General features: G+C 43.1%; 1 protein-coding gene across 6 annotated transcripts in view; it reads right to left on the bottom strand.

The window, feature by feature from the left end:
- LOC129712929 (PH and SEC7 domain-containing protein 1-like) overlaps positions 1-19250 on the bottom strand; it is a 132824-nt gene that overhangs the window by 30668 nt on the left and 82906 nt on the right. For all 6 annotated transcript variants that reach the window (XM_055661706.1, XM_055661707.1, XM_055661708.1 and 3 more), the window contains 5 exons: positions 15223-15417; positions 14558-14638; positions 12625-12737; positions 9741-9799; positions 7501-7590 (listed from right to left, as the gene is read on the bottom strand). In XM_055661706.1, the coding sequence (XP_055517681.1) occupies positions 7501-7590; positions 9741-9799; positions 12625-12737; positions 14558-14638; positions 15223-15417 (538 nt within the window). The remainder of the gene's footprint in view (positions 1-7500; positions 7591-9740; positions 9800-12624; positions 12738-14557; positions 14639-15222; positions 15418-19250) is intronic.

Here is a 19250-nt window from a genome sequence, read left to right as displayed (position 1 = left end):
CCTGAAAACAAAAATTCAATAAAAACATGTGCCGTGCATTGATAATACAACTGACCACTTGGTGTAAAATGAATCAAGTACAGTCTGCAATAAAAATGAACTGCAGATGCTGGTCTAAAATAGACGCTAAATGCTGGAGTAATTCAAGAATTTTTGGGCTATCACATTTTAAATCATATTTTCTGTACTCTTAGCCAGATTGTGTATGAAACCATGAACACTATAACAACATTTTTGTCTAGCATAAAATGGAAACAATCCCTTAAAATACTCTCACCATGGTCAACCATGCACTGTAGATTCCATTACATAATATAGCAAACAATGAATACTGTACACCGGAGCAAGAACACCTTGTTCCAGTATGGACACCATGTATTTTAGATCATCTTTCACCTGCACACAATAGTCAGCACTTTGCAAATCTCTACAGTACATTGTTATTCACACATTACAACCTCTAGTACAGCTCTAAGAATGTAATAAAATATCTTAGGATACAAAAGTCTTGAATATGCCGCTGAAGTAATGCATGGACCCAGCTGATGTTTCTGGGAAACACCATTATCTGTAAAATAATGAATTTGGCCACTTGTCCGATCTTCATACAATTCCTTGGAATTATTGACATTTTCAGGATCACGAGCAAAATACAAAGAGCTGAAGGAACGCAGCAGGTTAGGCAGCATCTGTGGATGGACCCTTCTCCCAACCTGAAACATTCATTGCACACATGCTGCCTGACCTACTGAGTTTATCCAGCACTTTGTGTTTTGCTCAAGATTCCAGCATCTGCAGTTTCTTGTGTCTCCATTTGGGAGATCGTGGTTGATTGGCTCCATCAAAGGACAGTATCTCTGACAATGCAGAACGTTTTTACAGATATGTCAACATGAGCCCACAACCTATTCTCAAAGTAAGTAATGTTACTGTTGTAACAGGGAGCAGAAGCAACAAGCCACTCTGGATAATATAATTGACTATTTAGTAAGGAAAAGCCAGAATCTTAGTCATACAGCATGGAAACAGGCCCTTTGGCCCATCGCCAACCAAGATGCCCCATCTCCACTTGCCCATATTTACCCCATATCCTCTTAATCTTTTCCTATCCAATTTTCTCTTCTCCAAAGTTTAATCAAGTGCAATTTAGGCAGCCCATGATCAAGGATCCAAGTTTGGCATTGAAGAGAGTGGGTTTGTTGGAATAATTGACCTTGTATCTTTTTAATGCCAGGGTCAAGCCCTACGTTTTATCTGACCTACAGCCGGTCAAAATGCTCATCTACCTGACAGTATGTCTATCTTGGCCACCCAGCTCTCTAAGCTTACAAAGAAATCTTAACCAGTCCCACGGTGCCAGCCCACTTCAGGACCATTGGAAGTGCAGTCATGGAAACAACATTTCACCATGATGAACTGGGACAGCGAACCATCGCAGAATATTGGAAAGAAAGGCTGAATTATAAATGTAATTCCTGCTGTTGTCCCAAGCGTGCACTTTGCTAGGATTCTGAGAATAAGCGACAGAGCAACAAATTAAAAGTAAGGGCTTTAAAATGTAAGCTTAATTATTTTGGTAATTTAAAATCTCCTGTTCATTGGCATCTGGGGAAATATTTGCTCCATTTTTTGAAGTGCAGGATTGGATTTTCTTAAAGGAATGTACCTGTTGGAGTATGAGCAGGCTATTTTGTTTTGTTCAGATTCGGATAGAGGCTTATCCTCAAACCTCAAGAATGCGTTGTTATAAGCCGTGCATAATAGCATGCACCGCAGATGCGCAGATCCACTGGTTAGCCGAGTTGAATCAGGGTTTAGTGTATCAGAAAGTAATCAAGTTTCCTGTTGCCATCTGGTAAGCACTGCGTCGGAACTGGCTCCGTGAATTCAGGTGTGAAATGCAAGCTCATTACATCCGACGAAAGCTGCCAGATGGCTATCACGGAATATAATCTGCAAGTTTCCTGAGAGGCCTCGGTAAATTCAGGAGTCTGAGCTGCAGCCATGGAATTGTGCTAAGGTACAGCCTGCTGTCTATAGAACACCATTCTGCATCTATGTTTTATTCTGGGTCCTCCTCTAACAATTTTGTCCAGCTGTTTCACTTGCAGTAGATTACCAAAGAAACATATTTGCAATGAGGAGAACACAAAATGCTGGATTTACTCAATGGGTCAGGCAGCATCTGTGGAGGAAATGGATAGGCGACATTTCATGTCAAAACCTTTTGTCTGACTGAATCTGGACATTGGTCCTCTGGACTCTTGTCACCCATCAGGTCGATGTAATTACTGAAATTAACTTTAATTCCCCACTCATTCAATTATTGAATTTAAATTCTGCAGTCTCCATTGTGAGATTTGAATGCATCTTTTCATCAAATGTTCAGAATTCTGGCTCCTGATCTATAAAACACACAACAGCCACATTACATCATCTGCAAGTTGAACAGCAGCTAAGCAAAAACGACAGCTTTTCTTTGAGCTCAGTTAAACGACCTCTAGAGGCATGAATACAAGTTGGAGAAACAATTTAAATGCTAATAAGATGGTAGCCTTTATCTCAAACAACAGAGTTCGATATAAACACGGAAAACACGAGCCACGCTCAGCGGAACAGGCAGCTTCTGTGAAGTGCATTTACTGCTTTGTTAGAGACAAAATGCTGGAGTAACTCAGCGAGACAGGCAGCATCTCTGGAGAGAAGAAATGAGTGATGTTTCGGGTCGAGATCCTTCTACAGACTCCAAGATCTCGACCCATTCCCTCTCTCCAGAGATGCTGCCTGTCCCGTTGAGTTACTCCAGCACTTTGTGTCTATCTTCAATTTAAACCAGCATCTGCTTTTATATCCTACACATTTATTGTTATGGTTTTGAGTTTGAAGACTCTTTGACAGAGACTTAGAAAGGGGACAGAGTCCGACAAATGGACTTCAACATGAAATGTTAATTCTGATTTGCCTTTAATAGAGTCTCCACCACCCGCTAAGAATTTTCTGCTTTCACTTCAGACTTCCAGTATCTGCCAGTTTTATTTAAAATGTTTCAAAGGGAATAAAAGGTACTTTATGGTCATGTAAAACTCTGCTTCAACATCAGTCTGAAGAAGGGCCCTGACCCAAAACATTGGGTCCCAACCTATTGTGTTCCTCAGCGCTGTGTTTTGCTCAAGATTCCAGCATCCACAATTCCTTGTACCTCTGTTTCAACTCAATCTGCTTTAGAAACAAAGAAAATAGGTGCAGGAGGAGGCCATTCGGCCCTTCAAGCGAGCACCGCCATTCATTGTGATCATGGCTGATCGTCCCTAATCAATAACCCGTGCCTGCCTTCTCCCCATATACCTTGATTCCACTAGCCCCTAGAGCTCTATCTAACTCTCTCTTAAATCCATCCAGTCACTTGGCCTCCACTGCCCTCTGTGGCAGGGAATTCCACAAATTCACAACTTTCTGGGTGAAAATGTTTTTTCTCACCTCAGTCTTAAATGGCTTCCCATTTATTCCAAGTGTGGCCCCTGGTTCTAAGACTGCGGCACCTGGTTAAGATTTCTGTATTTAGGCACCACAACTCATGGACGTAACCTTCCTTGGAGGAGCTCCAGCACAAATCCACAGGGAGGAAGGATAAAATTACTGAGGACAGGTAGCAAGTGGTGTCAGCCAGGCTCAGTGGGTGATGTGCAAGCCAGAGCTGGAAGATTGGGGAGAATCAGTCCTTCTCCAAAGACTTGTGCATCAGAGCTCTGATGATGCTGTTGCTGCGTTGAGCTGGTGAGCCTACATTGCCAGAGATCTGTCTGGAGCGAGAGCAAAGCTCCATCTATTGGTATTGGTGCTGTTTTACTCTGGTCATGTGTACCAAAGCTTTGATTTAATGTGATATCCAGACACAATGATACCAAACACAAGTACGACAACTACAGCAAAAGAGAAAATAAGCAGAGAGCTGAATGTAGTGTACACCAAAGGAACTGCTGATATTGGTTTACAAAACAAAACACACAAAGTGTGGCAGTAACTCAGTGGGTCAGGAAGAATCTCTGGAGCAAATGGACAGGTGGCATTTCAGATCAGGACCCTTCTTCACAATATAATGTAATAATGCAGAAAAAACAGATCATTTTTCGAAGGCATGGACACCATTCATTGATTTATTACAAGGATAGTTTGGTACAACACAATTTTGGAGTTAAGTCTAATTACGGGTTGGGTGATGGGTGTGGAGGGAAGCGAGGCAGGTATATCACCATCTTTTTTCTTTCTTTCTCTTTTTATTTTTCGATTCCTTACTTCTTTCTTTTATTTCCTCACTCTCTGGCGACACTACTTTGGTAGTCTAGGAGTTCTATCTTTGCACATTTCACTTTTTCTCTCTTTTGCTTTTTCCCCTTTCCTTTCTTCTAACTATAGCTAAAAGTCAAAATTGAAGCTGTTACAAGGGTCTTGGCCCGAAACGTTGCCTATTTCCTTCGCTCCATAGATGCTGCTGCACCCGCTGAGTTTCTCCAGCTTTTTTGTGTAACTTCGATTTTCCAGCATCTGCAGTTCCTTCTTAAAAACATTATTTCATATGCCGTTGGTTATATTTTTGTACACTTGCTTCTAATAAATAAAAATATTTTAAATAAAATGTAATAATGTGTTAAAGTGCAAATAATTTATCCAGAGTCCTTCAAAGCTTATTTCATAGGCTTTAGAACACTTTGGGAGAATGAGAATATGGAACCCTCCACAACTCTCAGCCACCGAATCAGATCCTGCCACCCACCTGAGTGAGGAAGATTTACAACTCATCAAAACGCACATCTCCGAGACGTGTGAGAATCCCGAGCTTGGGTCCACAATTTGTAAATCCACAATTAAATCCATGAGTCACAGGGAGAACCTGAAAATTCCACACCGACAGCACCCAAGGTCAGGATCAGACCCTAGTCCCTGGAGCTGGGAAGCAGCAGCTCTACCTGCTGCACTGTCTTTAGCAGTCTATGGATGCAAGGAAATCTTACCTACAGTCACATGCTCATCTCTCCCCTCTGTATATTTTATGTCTTACAGTATGAACATATTCTGACCTCCAAGAGCAATTATTCATTTATTGCTAGTTTATTTTAGGAAATGTGACTAAATAGACTGTAAAATCAATTTGTGTTCGCCTGACATAATTCCAACTATCCACTGTGCATGTTATGTTGCAAGACAGTTGTCTTTGTTTCTCGTGTTCCTCCACATGCATCGATTAGTTCCACTCCTTTAACTAATTCTCTCTTTCATTCCTTGCTGGAATTAGTAGTGGCTTTCATATTTAAGGATAATAATCTTGCCTGAAGAAAACTTTGCTACATCAGCATCTCGTAAGCCGTTAATTTAATATATTCTCTGTGGGAGAACAATATCAAAAGGTGTTTCACTTATTCGAGAAAAGCACGTTCTTGACAACCAGAAGCTTCACAATAACGTGTATAGTTGAGTTGCTGCCTCACGATTTGACAGACACAGGTTAATTCCTGACCTACGTTGCTGTAAGTGGTGATGGCACAATTTTCTTTAGACCATAAACATCTCCTCCTGGTGCTTTGGCTTCCCCCTACATGCTAAAAAAATGTGCAGCTTTTGTGGTTCAATTGGCCATTGTAAATCAGTAGGCAGATTAGACGGGGTGCCAGGGGTTATGGAGAGAAGGCAAGAGAATGGGGTTAGGAGGGAGAGATAGCTCACCCATGATTGAATGGCGTTGTAGACTTGATGGGCCGGAATGGCCTATCACTTACGAAATTGTCCCAAGTTTATGAATGTAGTTGGCAGTTGATGGGAATGTGGGGAAAATAAAACAGGTTGAGGATAGGACTTGGGTGATAAATGAGTGCAGACTCAGTGGGTCTTAGGAACTGTTTATGTGTTGTATCTCCATGATTCTATGACGTTATTTGGACCCAAATTCAGATATGCAATGGATTCACAAATAGGCCAGGATGTCGAGGAGCAGGAAGCTTATTAACGTATCAGAAACCCATCTTTAGAACGTGGGTGGAAACTAGACCACCCACAGCCACAGCAATGTTGAAGCAGCAGGCAGCATCTAGTGCCAGTGATGCAATCATAGCTGGTCCATTTGAGCACGAAGTTAATGTGTGTCCATGCTTGGTTCATTAATGAAATACCAGTTATCACACAAGAACTATCCAACAGCATGTTCAGAAGGAAAAAAAACATGACCACAGCTGCAGCAAATCTGCTCAATAAACTCGAGTTACTTCACTGTCCTGATCTTTGTTACTGTTGACAACTAATCAGAATTCTATATTTAGAAGAAGCAAACACGATATGATTAAAATAAAACCTGCTGCACTCAATCCACACAGAAGTCACAATAAAAATCGGAGACTAGCAAAACACATGTCTATTTGCCACTAATACAAAGAAAAGTGGCATTGTAAACAATGTGGATGACAGCATAAAATTACAAAGAGATAGTGAATATAATGAACCAGACAAAGCTGCGGCAATTGGATTTCAATGAAGGAAAAATGTGATCGTCTATCTTGGCAAAGGCAGTAGAACTCTTTCACAAACACCAGGCTAAGCCAGGTCATTTATTCATTTTAAATCTAAGGTTGATAGATTTTTGTTGAAAGTTATGGTGTCAAGATTAATATAAAATTATCATTAGCCAAGAGTGTTAAGGGCCTGTCCCACTTAGGCAACTCTTTTTATGCCCCTGTCCCACTTAGGAAAGCTGAACGGAAACCTCTGGAGACTTTGCGCCCCACCCAAGGTTTCCGTGAGGTTCCCGGAGGTTTTTGTCAGTCTCCCTACCTGCTTCCACTACCTGCAACCTCCGGCAACCACCTGTAACCTCCGGGAACCGCACGGAAACCTTGGGTGGGGCGCAAAGTCTCCAGAGGTTTCCGTTCAGGTTTCCTAAGTGGGACAGGGGCATAATATTTAGGCGACTGACAGGGACTAGATTTAATGGAATTCATTTACGACACCTGGCGACAACCTACGACAGTAACAATTGTCACCACTGTCGGCGAAAAATGGTCAACTTGTTGAAAAAATTGTGACAGTCGCGTGTAGTCGCCCAAAAAATCGCCTAAGTGGGACAGGCCCATTAATGGCTTTACATAGTTGCAAAAAAACAAACTGCTGAAGGAACTCAGCGAGTCAGGCAGCATCTGGGGTAGTTGGTGGTTTCTGGACTGACCTGATGCAGCATCCAAGATATTGACCATCCATTTGCCTCAACAGATACTGCCTGACCTGATGAATTCCTGCAGCAGCTTGCTTTTTGTTCCAGATCTTAACATCAACAGACTCTTGTGTATCCACGCTGCATAGTTGCTTCATTTTCTTGTACTCTGTCTCTGAAATTCATTCCACCGATCAGGCATAAATGAAGTAGGACAGGTCGGCCCACTCTGACTGAATGGGAGATGAGAACTCAGGAGGTAAATGGTCTCCTCCTGATGCTGTGATCATTTCAATTAATCATTTTACCTTGAGCAAATCTTTAGGGAAGTCTTTACCATCATTCAGTCCTTCTAGGTTTGTAATGAAGTCGGAACAAGACATCCTTTTGCCAATATTCTGCAATCAGTAAAGAAAAAAAGGTTCATTTACAAAGCACCACACCATATCTACTGAGCTTTGTAGAAGACTATCTTCATTTGAAAATGGTGCCAAATAGAGATTTTGAAAATGGTACCAAAACCTGGCGACTCTTGTATAGGGTCTCACTGGGCTATTTCTATACGTTGTACCCAATCTGGCCTTGTGCTGATATACAGTAATAATTTGAACTGTAGGGAAAACAAAGAATTTCATTGTACATTGGTCCGTGATAATAAAGAATGATTGAACCATCTAGTGTGGGGAGACGATGCACAGATGGGGTAGAAACATAAAAACCTAGAAAATAGGCACAGGAGTAGGCTTATGGAGTGGTGAAAAAGGAATTAGGCAGTCTGTCAGGATGGAGAATGACTTACTTCCCCTTTGCTTTAATAGAGTCTGAGGTGAGAGATGACAGCACCTCAGACCATTTCCATCAATGGGGCAGATGCCTGATGGAGTAGGTGGGCAGGGTGTGTTCTTTCTGCTATTTACGCTGGATTGTGTCCAGTCTCAATGTATCAACTAAAAGTTCCCAATACTGTCTCCATTGCTGCTTCTCCATTTTGAATGATCAAGAGCCCGGGATTCCCCAAATCAATCGTGTTCAAGGACTTGTAAACAACCTCAAATTGTTTCCTCTGTCCTATTGGCAATTCCTTCCTACAACATATCTCGGCAAAGTTGGCGTTTGTCACTGGGGGCATGTAAATAATGTAACCTGTCAATGTTGCCAATCATTTTTAATTGTTGCTTCAATAGCTTGGGACTTTGGAATGGGTAAGGACATTAGATAAGGTATCTTGGATGGCCTGGGGTAGTTGAAACAGAAGGCTTTTTCCATGGTGAATTGCTCTATGACTCCAGTTTGCTCTCCAATGCATTGGGAGAATTTTGTGGAGTATGGATGCATCTTTCCAGTTTCATGAGGTTCATGCTGTCTGGAGTCCATGGCTCTGAATAATGCAAGGAGGCAGCGGTCACTGCTGAGTCTTGGTCTAGACTGAAAATCCTTGAGCATCATTTTCCATGATCACTTAAACACTTTGCAGGATAATTGAAGTCGGTGGCAAATTTTATCCTCAACACATGATTTAAGCAAAAGGTAACTTTCAAAACATGAGCATTAGTTTTGTTGAGAGATACAGCATGGAAACAGGCCTTTCATCAGTCCGTAAGAATTAGGCCATTTGGCCAATCAAGTCAACTTTATTTGTCACATACACATACAAGACGTGCAGTGAAATGAAAGTGGCAATGCCTGCGGATTGTGCAAAAAAAAAACCAGAACAGAATAGAACAGAATCAGTATTTACATATTAGGGGAAAAAATGTAAAAAAAAAAAGACACAACACAACAGTAAATGAGTACAGTACATTCCTACCTTCTCCCCATAACCTCTGACACCTGTACTAATGAAGAATCAATCTATCTCTGCCTTAAAAATATCCACTGACGGCCTCCACAGCCTTCTATGGCAAATAATTCTACAGATTCATCAGCCTCTGACTAAATTGTAGTTGGAGAGAAAGAATGTGCTTTAACGACATCAGAAGAACAAATCTCGCTCTGATACCCACTCAGAAATCTGACAGCAAAAACAACCCTTCAAAAACCCACTAAAAACCCTGCGACCATCTCCCTTTATCCGGAATAATCACCCTTTCATTTTATGTAGATTAAAACATTTGCTCTATCGGCTTGGAGCAGTTCCCTCACTTCCGAATCGGGACCTTCAGCATGAGCATGCAGCCTGATACCACCTGCTGCACTGCAGGAGAATTGCACCAACCAAGAGTGTTTTATTGTCATGTGTCCCCGATAGGACAATGAAATTCTTACTTGCAATAATACCAATAATAGTCGGCGCAGTGTCACCATTGGGAAGAGAGGTTACTCTGTGATACCTTTGGTAGGTCAACAGTTTGCTCCCTGTTTTGCTCCATATCTATCCTTCAATGATTTTAAAACTAGCAACGTTCTGTCACAATTGCATTTCTGTGGAAGCTTGTTGTGCATAAATTGCCCGCCACATTACGATGATGATGAGAGTTCATTGTCTCCAAAGCTCTTCCAGACATGTTGGCAGGAGATGTATAATTACCAGACTTGCTTCGGTACTTACATGCCCGTGAAGGTCGGTGTTGAGCAGCATTATTGCACAAGTGAGTGTGTGTATCCCATCTGCAAAACAAAAAAGAGTCGATAATGCAGGAACAAGGAACTGCAGGTACTGGTTTACGAAAATAGACAAAGCGCTGGAGCAACTCAGCAGGTCAGGCAGCATGCCTGGAGAAAATGGATAGGTGACGTTTCAGGGCAGGACTCTTCTTCAGACTCAACTCTGAAACATAGAAAATAGGTGCAGGAATAGGCCATTCGGCCCTTCGAGCCTGCACCGCCATTCAATATGATCATGGCTGATCATTCGACTCAGTATCCTGTACCTGCCTTCTCTCCATACCCCCTGATTCCTTTTGCCACAAGGGCCACATCTAACTTCCTCTTAAATATAGCCAACGAACTGGCCTCAACTACCTTCTGTGGCAGACAATCTCGGTGTGAAAAATGTTTTCCTCATCTCGGTCCTAAAGGAATTCCCCCTTATCCTTAAACTGTGACCCCTTGTTCTGTACTTCCCCAACATCGGGAACAATCTTCCTGCATCTAGCCTGTCCAACCCCTTAAGAATTTTGTACGTTTCTATAAGATCCCCCCTCAATCTTCTAAATTCTAGCGAGTACAAGCCGAGTCTATCCAGTCTTTCTTCATATGAAGAAGGGCCCCACCTATCACCACCAGAGTTCATAAGAGATAGGAGTAGAATTCGGCCATTTGGCCCATCAAGTCTACTCCACCATTCAATCATGGCTGATCGATCTCTCCCTGCTAACCCCATTCTCCTGTCTTCTCCCCATAACATCTGACACCCGTACTAATCAAGAATCTATCTATCTCTGCCTTAAATATATCCACTGACTTTGCCTCCAAGTTTTTCAGGATCATGCAGCGGGTAGTCCTCTTGCCATCTGGCCAAGAAACATAGAAAATAGGTGCAGGGATAGATTGAGGCCTCCCAACCCTAGCGCATTGACCATGTATTCTTCACCTTGGGTCAAGGCGTGCCAACCAGCTCGGTACCAGTGCAGGGCAATCAGCTCAACATCACACCTTGCTTTAAACAGGGCACGGGAAAGAATTCTAGAGTACACAGGGTTGGGTTGAATTCGAGTCCGATTTTCACATATCCAAGCAGACCTCCTATTGTAAGTGTAGGAAGGAGCTGCAGATGTTGGTTTAAACCAAAGATAGACACAAAAAACTGGAGTAACTCAGCGCATCAAGCAGCATCTCTGGAGAAAAGAAGTATGTGACATTTCGGGAAGGGCTCTCAACCCGAAACCTCACTTATTCCTTTTCTCCAGAGATGCTGCCTGACCCACTGAGTTACTCCAAATTCCTATGGCAAGCCTTTGTTTACAAAATAAATAAATAAAACAAGCACCCAAATTAAGATTTCAAATGTTCAAATTCAGTTTTTACAATGAAGAGGTAAATCTGGTAGCCTATATAATAAGAACCCGACCTTTAAAAGGTCTCAGGTCTAGTAAGTAGATCAATTCTTCCACATATATGAAAGCTCGGCCAGCATTCAATTCGCCCATGACAGACTGTATATTAACGCCACATGCACCTAGTTTATTCTGAAATTGAAATACTTCTGCATAAAACAAAATGACCTAAACTCACATGGCAATATTTAATAAGTTTGATGAAGAAAATGTGTCGGGGCACAGGGGTGGGGGTGGGTTAGGTTTAGGTCAATTATTGTCAAGTTGATTGGGGTAGAATGCAAAGCTTTGTTTAGCAGGCTATTCAATCAGATCAGATAATACTATACATAAATCCAGTGAAATAGACAGAATAAAGGAGAAGATAGTGTAGAATATAGTTCTCAACATTGTAACGCATCAGTTTCATAGGCAAAGTCCAATATCCGCAGAGGCGAATCAGACAGTTTATGGAAGGATCGTTCAGAAGCCTGATAACAGAGGGGAAGATGCTGTTCCTGAGTTTAGTGGAGGGGTGGGGAGAATAAGATCTATTGAGGACAGAGAAAAGTCACATAATTAGGAGCACTGTTTCACTATGGCGTAATCACAGGATATGCTGAACAGAAGGATGTGTTTCTGTAATTCACAGCTCGACGTGTGAAGTTACTAAACCTCGTGAGTTTTGGTACGAGCCTATTTTGTTATAGAGTTGAAATTCTGTTAAACAATCTGCCGGGCAAGGGCATGGGAGGGCAACACTTAGCCGTGTAACTGGAGGGCATATAGCCACAAGCAGAATGGGAAAAGATTTAACAGGGATCTAAGGGGCAAGTTTTTCCATTCAGGGTGATGGATACTTAAGATGAGCTGCCAGGGGAAGGAGTAGAGGTAGGTGCAATTACAACAGTTAAAAGATATTTGGTTGAATAAGCACATAAACTCGAGTCTGAATAGATACCCTGAACTAAACAGAACCTGACACAATATGTTGTGTTAGAGTTGGGATTTCTGATGAAACATTTGGGCTTGCTTAAGATATTGAAGAGTGTTGTCATATGTACAGTGCACTGTCTGGTAACCTAGTACATTATTATTGTCTGGTTACCCAGTATTACTGAGAATTTATTGTATTATTAACTATTTTCTGTTTATTTATTGTGTTAATACGCCTGTAAACCAGCTGCAAGTGAGAATTTCATTGTCCCGTTCCCAATAGATAAGACAATTAAACACTCTTGAGTGGCTCACCACAGCCCAAGGGCAAATAAATCAGCCTCAAAGCCAGAGTCCATGTTAAGTAAAATCTTTCTGATCAACTACACTTCAAATGTTACTGCTGCTTTGGAGAAAGCTTTCATCTATTGGGAAGGCACTGTGCATTTGAGCTTTTCTACAGGGCTTTGAAGAGGGGTCGGAATGCAGGCCATCACTGCTATCTCAGCCGGCTCCACCTACCCTCTGCGGAGATGGTGTCCGGATTGCACTGGTGGTATCGGTGCGAAAAGTGGATCAGCACGCGCTCCCTCTCCTGAGTCTCTCCCATGAGTGCAAACTCCTTCAGGAATGCCCTGTAACCACAGTCAAAAGAGTTGCTCAATCAATTACACGTCAAGATCCCTTCATCCAAGCACCAGGGCCCAGTATAACTCATTGCGACGGTTTTTTGTGTGTACCATTCACTGCAACATCTGAGTCTGTGGGGTGGACATTGTGTTTGATATGTGTTCTGCCCCACTTTCCCGAGTAGTATCTAAGCATGGAATTGTGCCGATATCCTTAAACCTCACCTTAATTCTGGCCCCATAGCAGAAGTGTCCATGTCGCGGGGCTGGATACTGGAAGTATCCTGAGCTAATTCTGCTACCAACATCATCTATTGAGACAAGTGATGGCTTCCACTGATTGTCGCCGGAAGCTTGCATCCTTTTCAGGACCGACGATTTCAGCGAGGCCAACATTTGTAACAAGATGGACACGAAAAGAAGACCTTAATTCTGTCATTGAACAGCTTGTTACTAGTGAATGACAACTGGTATTTTGGTCAGAGTCTGAATGAGCATCTTGGCTGGTGAATAAATGGGCATCTTGGTTGGAGTGCCAATGGGCGTCTTGGCTGGCTTGCCAATCATGGCCCAGAGGGTTGCATTCTCACCTTGCAACAAGGCAACTGTGGGTTCAAGACCCACTCTAGAGGCTTGGTGGTACAATCCTCAGCTGCTGCTTCATGGACAGAGAGTGCCTTATGGATGAGACATTAAGCTAGAGTCCCAGGTGACTAAAAGAGACGCTGGAATCTCAAGCAAAACACAGAACTTTGGAGGAACTCAGCAGGACAAGCAGCATCTGTGGGGGCAGAAGTGGCTGTCGACATTTCATGTCAAGTCCCTGCATCGGGACCGAGAGGGGAGAGAACGGAGTGCCAGTGTGTAACAGCATGTAGGGGGTGGGATGGAGGCTGGGAGTGGATATATGGAACCGGTAGAAAGAAGGTACTGCAGATGCTGGTTTAAATAAAGGGACAGAAAGTGCTGGGTCAGACAAAGCACAGCAGGTCAGGCAGCATTCCTGGGGACCGTGGACAGGTGATGTTTCGGGTCAGGATCTGTAGATGTATTATGGGGGGGGGGGGGGGGGGGGGGAGGAGGCTTAAAACGGTCAGCATGGGAATGGGACAGGGGTTAAAGTGGTTAGAAACCAAGAGATCCCTGACGGACCTCACAAAGTGTTCAGTGTGGAGTCTACGCTTGGTCTTGCTGATGTAGCGGAGGCCACATTGGGAACAGTAGATGAGGCTAGAGTAGGTGCATGTGAACCTGTGTCTGTCTCGCCTGGAAGGACTGCTGGGGTCCCTGGATGGAGGCGAGGGTGGAACTGTTACATGTCCCGCAGTTGCAGGGGAAAGACCCTGGGAACATGCTTTGGGTGGTGGAACCATGTTGGAGGCGAGGGAAATGTCAGAGAATTATCAGCTGGATGTGGAAGCTGATGGTGAGGACCAGGGGAACTCTGTCCTTGTTCCGACAGGGGGGAGGGGGAGTGAGAGAAGATGCGGCTGAGGGTTCCGTCTATGACAGCAGAAGGGACTCCACGTTGACTAAAGAAAGAGGTCCTCGAATGTCCTAGAATGGAAAACCTCATCTTGGGAGCAGATGTGGCAGAGATGGAGGAATTGAGATTAGGGGGTAGCATGCTTGCAAGAGGCAGGGTGGGAGTAAGTGTAGTCCTGATATCGGTGAGAGTTGCTTGGTTTGTAGTAGACATCAGTCAATAGTCTGTCCCTTGTGATGGAGACAGAGATGTGTCAGATAGTCCAGTAAAAGCATTTAAAATGCCACGGCAGAGAAATTAATTCAGACAGATCCTGGACTCAATGATTTTCTCTCCATACCTTAGTGCATGGTCCAAGCTCAGTCCTGTGAAATCGAAAAATCTCAGGTATTCCTCAGCAACCATCTTACTGAAGTCATTACTGAAATAAAGAGGAGAGAATAAAGAATGACAAAGTGAACACGAGGAGATAAAATAATCTCAAGAGATGGGCAGAACAATTTAGAGAGAGATGGAGAGCGAGAGAGAGAGAGAGAGAGAGACAAAGACAAACAGAGAGAGAAACAGAGGGAGAGGTGAGAGGTGAGAGGTGAGAGGGGAGAGGGGAGAGGGGGAGGGAGAGGGAGAGGGAGAGGGGAGAGAGGGAGAGAGAGAGAGACAGAGATACAGAGAGAAGAGATACAGAGAGAGAGATACAGATACAGAGATAGAGAGATAGAGTGAGAGAGAGAGAGATACAGAGAGAGAGATACAGAGAGGGGAAAGGAGAGAGACAGGGAGAGAGATACAGAGAGAGAGAGATACAGAGAGAGGGAGAGGGAGATGCAGTAAACAGAGAGGCAGAAAAGTGAGTGAAATTGAAAATGATAAAAAGAGAGAATAGTCAGAAATCCGGATCACAAATTTAGTTTGATGGGTTTGGCTGCCTATCAACTATAAAACCCCTCCCCTTTCTGCTATTTCCAACCACACCCCCTCTATCTTTGGGTTTCCAGCGCTACTCACTTTTTCCCCATGTGCCGAGCCACGTCCGATCTCTTGAACCCGTCCAGGTAATACAGGCGCTTGGCCAGCCGTTTGGCCGCCTCTTGGTCAATCTTGTTGCCGTTGGCCAAAGTGTCCGTGCTTCCTAACGCCAGCTGTTCAGTGCTGTCCATCTCGGACTCGGAGTCCATCACCAAGTGGTTCAAGTTGCTGTCTCTGGGAAGGAAACACATCAGGGAAGTGAATGGAAGCAGCTTGGTGCTTGGTCGCTGCCTCTCCTCAGGTGGAGCCAGTCATCGTTCAGTCACACAAGCTGCAGTTACTGGAAATCTGATGGAAAAATAGAACAACGCTTAAATGTTTGACCGGTCGGGCAGCATCTGCGGAGAAAAACAGTCAACGTTTCGGGTCAATGGGTTAGAAAAAGTTAGATAACATTTTAAGATGCAGAGTAAAGGGGGAAAAGGGAGGAGACACCATGTTCCACTCTAATAATGTTCTAAATGTTCAGCAGATGGTCTGACAGATGCAGAAGGTGGGAGGCGTGGAATAGCTGATGGTGCAAAGCAAAATAGGGATAAATCAAGAAACACAAAATACTATTTATGAGGAGGTTCACGTTGGACCCTAATCCTGCCACTATGTATCCATCCTATTCTGATCTCTCTCTTTCCTTGGTCACTTCCATCATTCTGACAAAACTTAATATAAGAATAAAGAACAGCAGCAAATCTATTGACCAAGTAGGTTATGAGCATCTACAATACAAATGATGGCCCCCAGCAGCGAGAGCCTCTTGACAACCTTTACCACAAAGACAATGCAAGGGGCACATGGATAGACCACCAATTTCAAGTGGTTCAAATATCACCCTTATGGCATCTGGGTCGAGTTCCTGGAACTCCCTCCCCTCGGACTGGAGGAGTTACCAGAGGGATGGCAGCTGTTAGATAAGGAGGTAGATCACCACCTGGTTCTTGAAGGCAATTCAAGATGTGTATTAAAACAGCAGTAAAACCCACTTTCTGGAAATAAAAGCAAAATGGATTCAACCCACACAGTTCTCAAGCTTTGGCATAACCTTCTGAAGAATGTCTGAGAAAAAAAGATATTACTGAGCACATTTTGCACAGCATATGTTCAAGTCGACCAAGTAGCCTTTTGTTTTAATATCAACCTATTTGATTGGTTAGTATGAGAATGTTGGCAAGGATACCACACACACCCGTGCTGTTCCTCAAATATTAAACCAAGAGGATTTTAGCGCAAGTTACTCTGTGGGGTTAAAATTATCTCCAATGACAGAACACGGTCTTTGTTAACTCTTTGAAGCAAATGACAGCACACCATTATCTTCTCTTGTAAATGAATATGCTTTCTCCAGAAACGTTTAGCAAGTTAGTCAGCATCTGGAGAAGGAGAAACAGAATTCACATTGCAGGCTAAAGACTCTTCAACAAAACTACAGACTCACCAAATGAGTCTTTCCAGCATTTTCTGCTTTTTTTTCCCAATGTTATTCCTGATTAATTAAATCTTCAAAACAAATTGGAAAGGGAAAATGGACTTGAGCAAAACACAAAATGCCAGAGAAACTCAGCAGTCAGGCAGTACCTGTGGAGGAGATGGTCAGAAGACTTTTCAGGTTGGGACCTTTCTTCAGCCAGATCAGTCTGAAGAAGGGTCATTGTTCAACTTCTGTCAAGGAGAAGCTATACTTCACCCTCGTTAGACCTCATTCGGACTACGCAGTTGCAGCATGGGACCCATACACAAATAAAAACATTTCTTCCATAGAACGTGTCCAAAGACAGGCAGCTCGATTTGTTACAAACGCCAATGAGAGAGAAGCGAGTGTCACCAAACTTCTGAATTCACTGGTCGGGGTGGCACCCTCTCCAAGACAGACGTGAAGCTCACCATTTGACCTGTTTTTACAAAATGTTAAATGGTCAGCTCGACATAGATTACAAAACCTACACCAAACCCAAACCAATTAGGAGCAGACAAGAGCATTCTATCCAATTTGAGATACCAGCTACCAAGGCAGATGTGTACAGCAATTCGTTCTTCCCCCGCACAATTAAAGCATGGAATAATCTCCACCCTACTATAGTTACCCAACCAGATGCAACTAAATTTAAGGTAGCTCTTTCTTCCCAAAAACCCTTTCTGGCTTAAGTCCTCCCTCCACCACCTCCAGTTTAAATTCCATTTGGAATATTTTGGAGGACCAAGAAACCAAGAATCTGAAACATCGTCTCTCCTCCACAGGTGTTGCCTGACTCAGAGTTCCTCCAGTACTTTGTGTTTTGCATAAGATTCCAGCATCTGCAGTTCCTGGGTCTCCAGAAAAATGGACTATTTGCCAAAGTAGGCCCAGATGGATGTGCAGCCCAAGCAACTTGGTTACTGAAGAATATTATAAAGCAAGTAAATAAAGTACAAAACACAACTTTGATTCATCTCTCAGAAAGACTACGAAGCGCTCCCCACACAAAGCATCTCTCTGATTAGATATGTGGCAAGCAGTTTCACACAGAGCTTCCTCTAACAGATGCATTGAGAGGGGATCTTATAGAAAACTATAATATTCTTAAATGATTGGATAGGCTAGATGCAGGAAAATGTTCCCCATGTTGGGGGAGTCCAGAACCAAGGGTCACAGTTTAAGAATAAAGGGGTAGGCCATTTAGGACTGAGATGAGGAAAAACTTTATCACCCAGAGAGTTGTGAATCTGTGGAATTCTCTGCCACAGAAGGGCAGTGGAGGCCAATTCACTGGATGTTTTCAAGAGAGAGTTAGATTTAGCTCTTAGGGCTAAAGGAATCAAGGGATATGAGGAAAAAGCAGGAACGGGACACTGATTTTCGATGATCAGTCATGATCATATTGAATGGTGATGCTAGCTCGAAGGGCTGAATGGCCTATTCCTGAACCTATTTCCTGTTTCTATGTTTCTATATCCCCCCAAAACAACTGACACCTCTCCCCCATCTTCTATCCTTAAATAAGACATCTGATTATACATGCTATCCTTCAGCACTGTTGATCGAGACTAAATAAAGCATTTATTCCTGTAGAACCTCTCACGTGCACAAGAAAGTGATCTGAAACACAAAGCAGTATATCCAATGATTCTCATAGCACAACATAAAAATAGACCATTCGGCCCATTGAATCTGTAGCGGGTCTCAAACCAATCCCATTTCCCTACATACTTCCCTGTAACCCATTCTCACGCATATGCTCATTAATTCTTCCCCTGATCATCTTACCACTTGCTTTCACAAAAGGTAATTTACTGCAGCCAACGCCTCCGCATTTAGAAGCATAGAAAATAGGTGCAGGAGTAGGCCATTCGGCCCTTCGAGCCTGTACCGCCATTCAATATGATCATGGCTGATCATCCAACTCAGTATCCCATACCTGCCTTCTCTCCATACTCCCTGATCCCTTTAGCCACAAGGGCCACATCTAACTCCCTCTTAAATATAGCCAATGAACTGACCTCAACTACCTTCTGTGGCAGAGAATTCCAGATTCTCCACTCTCTGTGTAAAAAAAAAAATGAGGGATTTGGGAGGAAACTGAAGCCCTCAAAGGCAACTCAGTCTTCTTCTTCTTGCGTATGGCGTGCACAGCCTAAAGTCGTAGGACGACTTGTTCTATTTGAACTTATTTGATTGTGCACGCCGGGTTGATTGCATTCGTCGAAACAGGGCGGACTCAGTCAAACTCCACACAGACAGCACTGGAGGTCGGGATTGAACAGATAGCACTGGATCTGCAGACAGCCGCTCTACTCGATGTGCCACTGTGATCACAATGCTCTTATAACTTGCCTTGGTAACGTTAGAAAATGAGCCAGCCCAAAACATTTTATAGCCAATAAAACAGCATTGCAGTGAAGAGATAGATAGATAGATAGATAGATAGATAGATAGATAGATAGATAGATAGATAGATAGATAGATAGATAGATAGATAGGATAGATAGGATAGATAGGATAGATAGGATAGATAGGATAGATAGGATAGATCCTT

This window comes from Leucoraja erinacea, chromosome 34 (genome assembly GCF_028641065.1).
Source record: "Leucoraja erinacea ecotype New England chromosome 34, Leri_hhj_1, whole genome shotgun sequence".
NCBI lineage: Eukaryota > Metazoa > Chordata > Chondrichthyes > Rajiformes > Rajidae > Leucoraja > Leucoraja erinaceus.
This window is presented reverse-complemented; position numbering and strand designations above follow the sequence as displayed.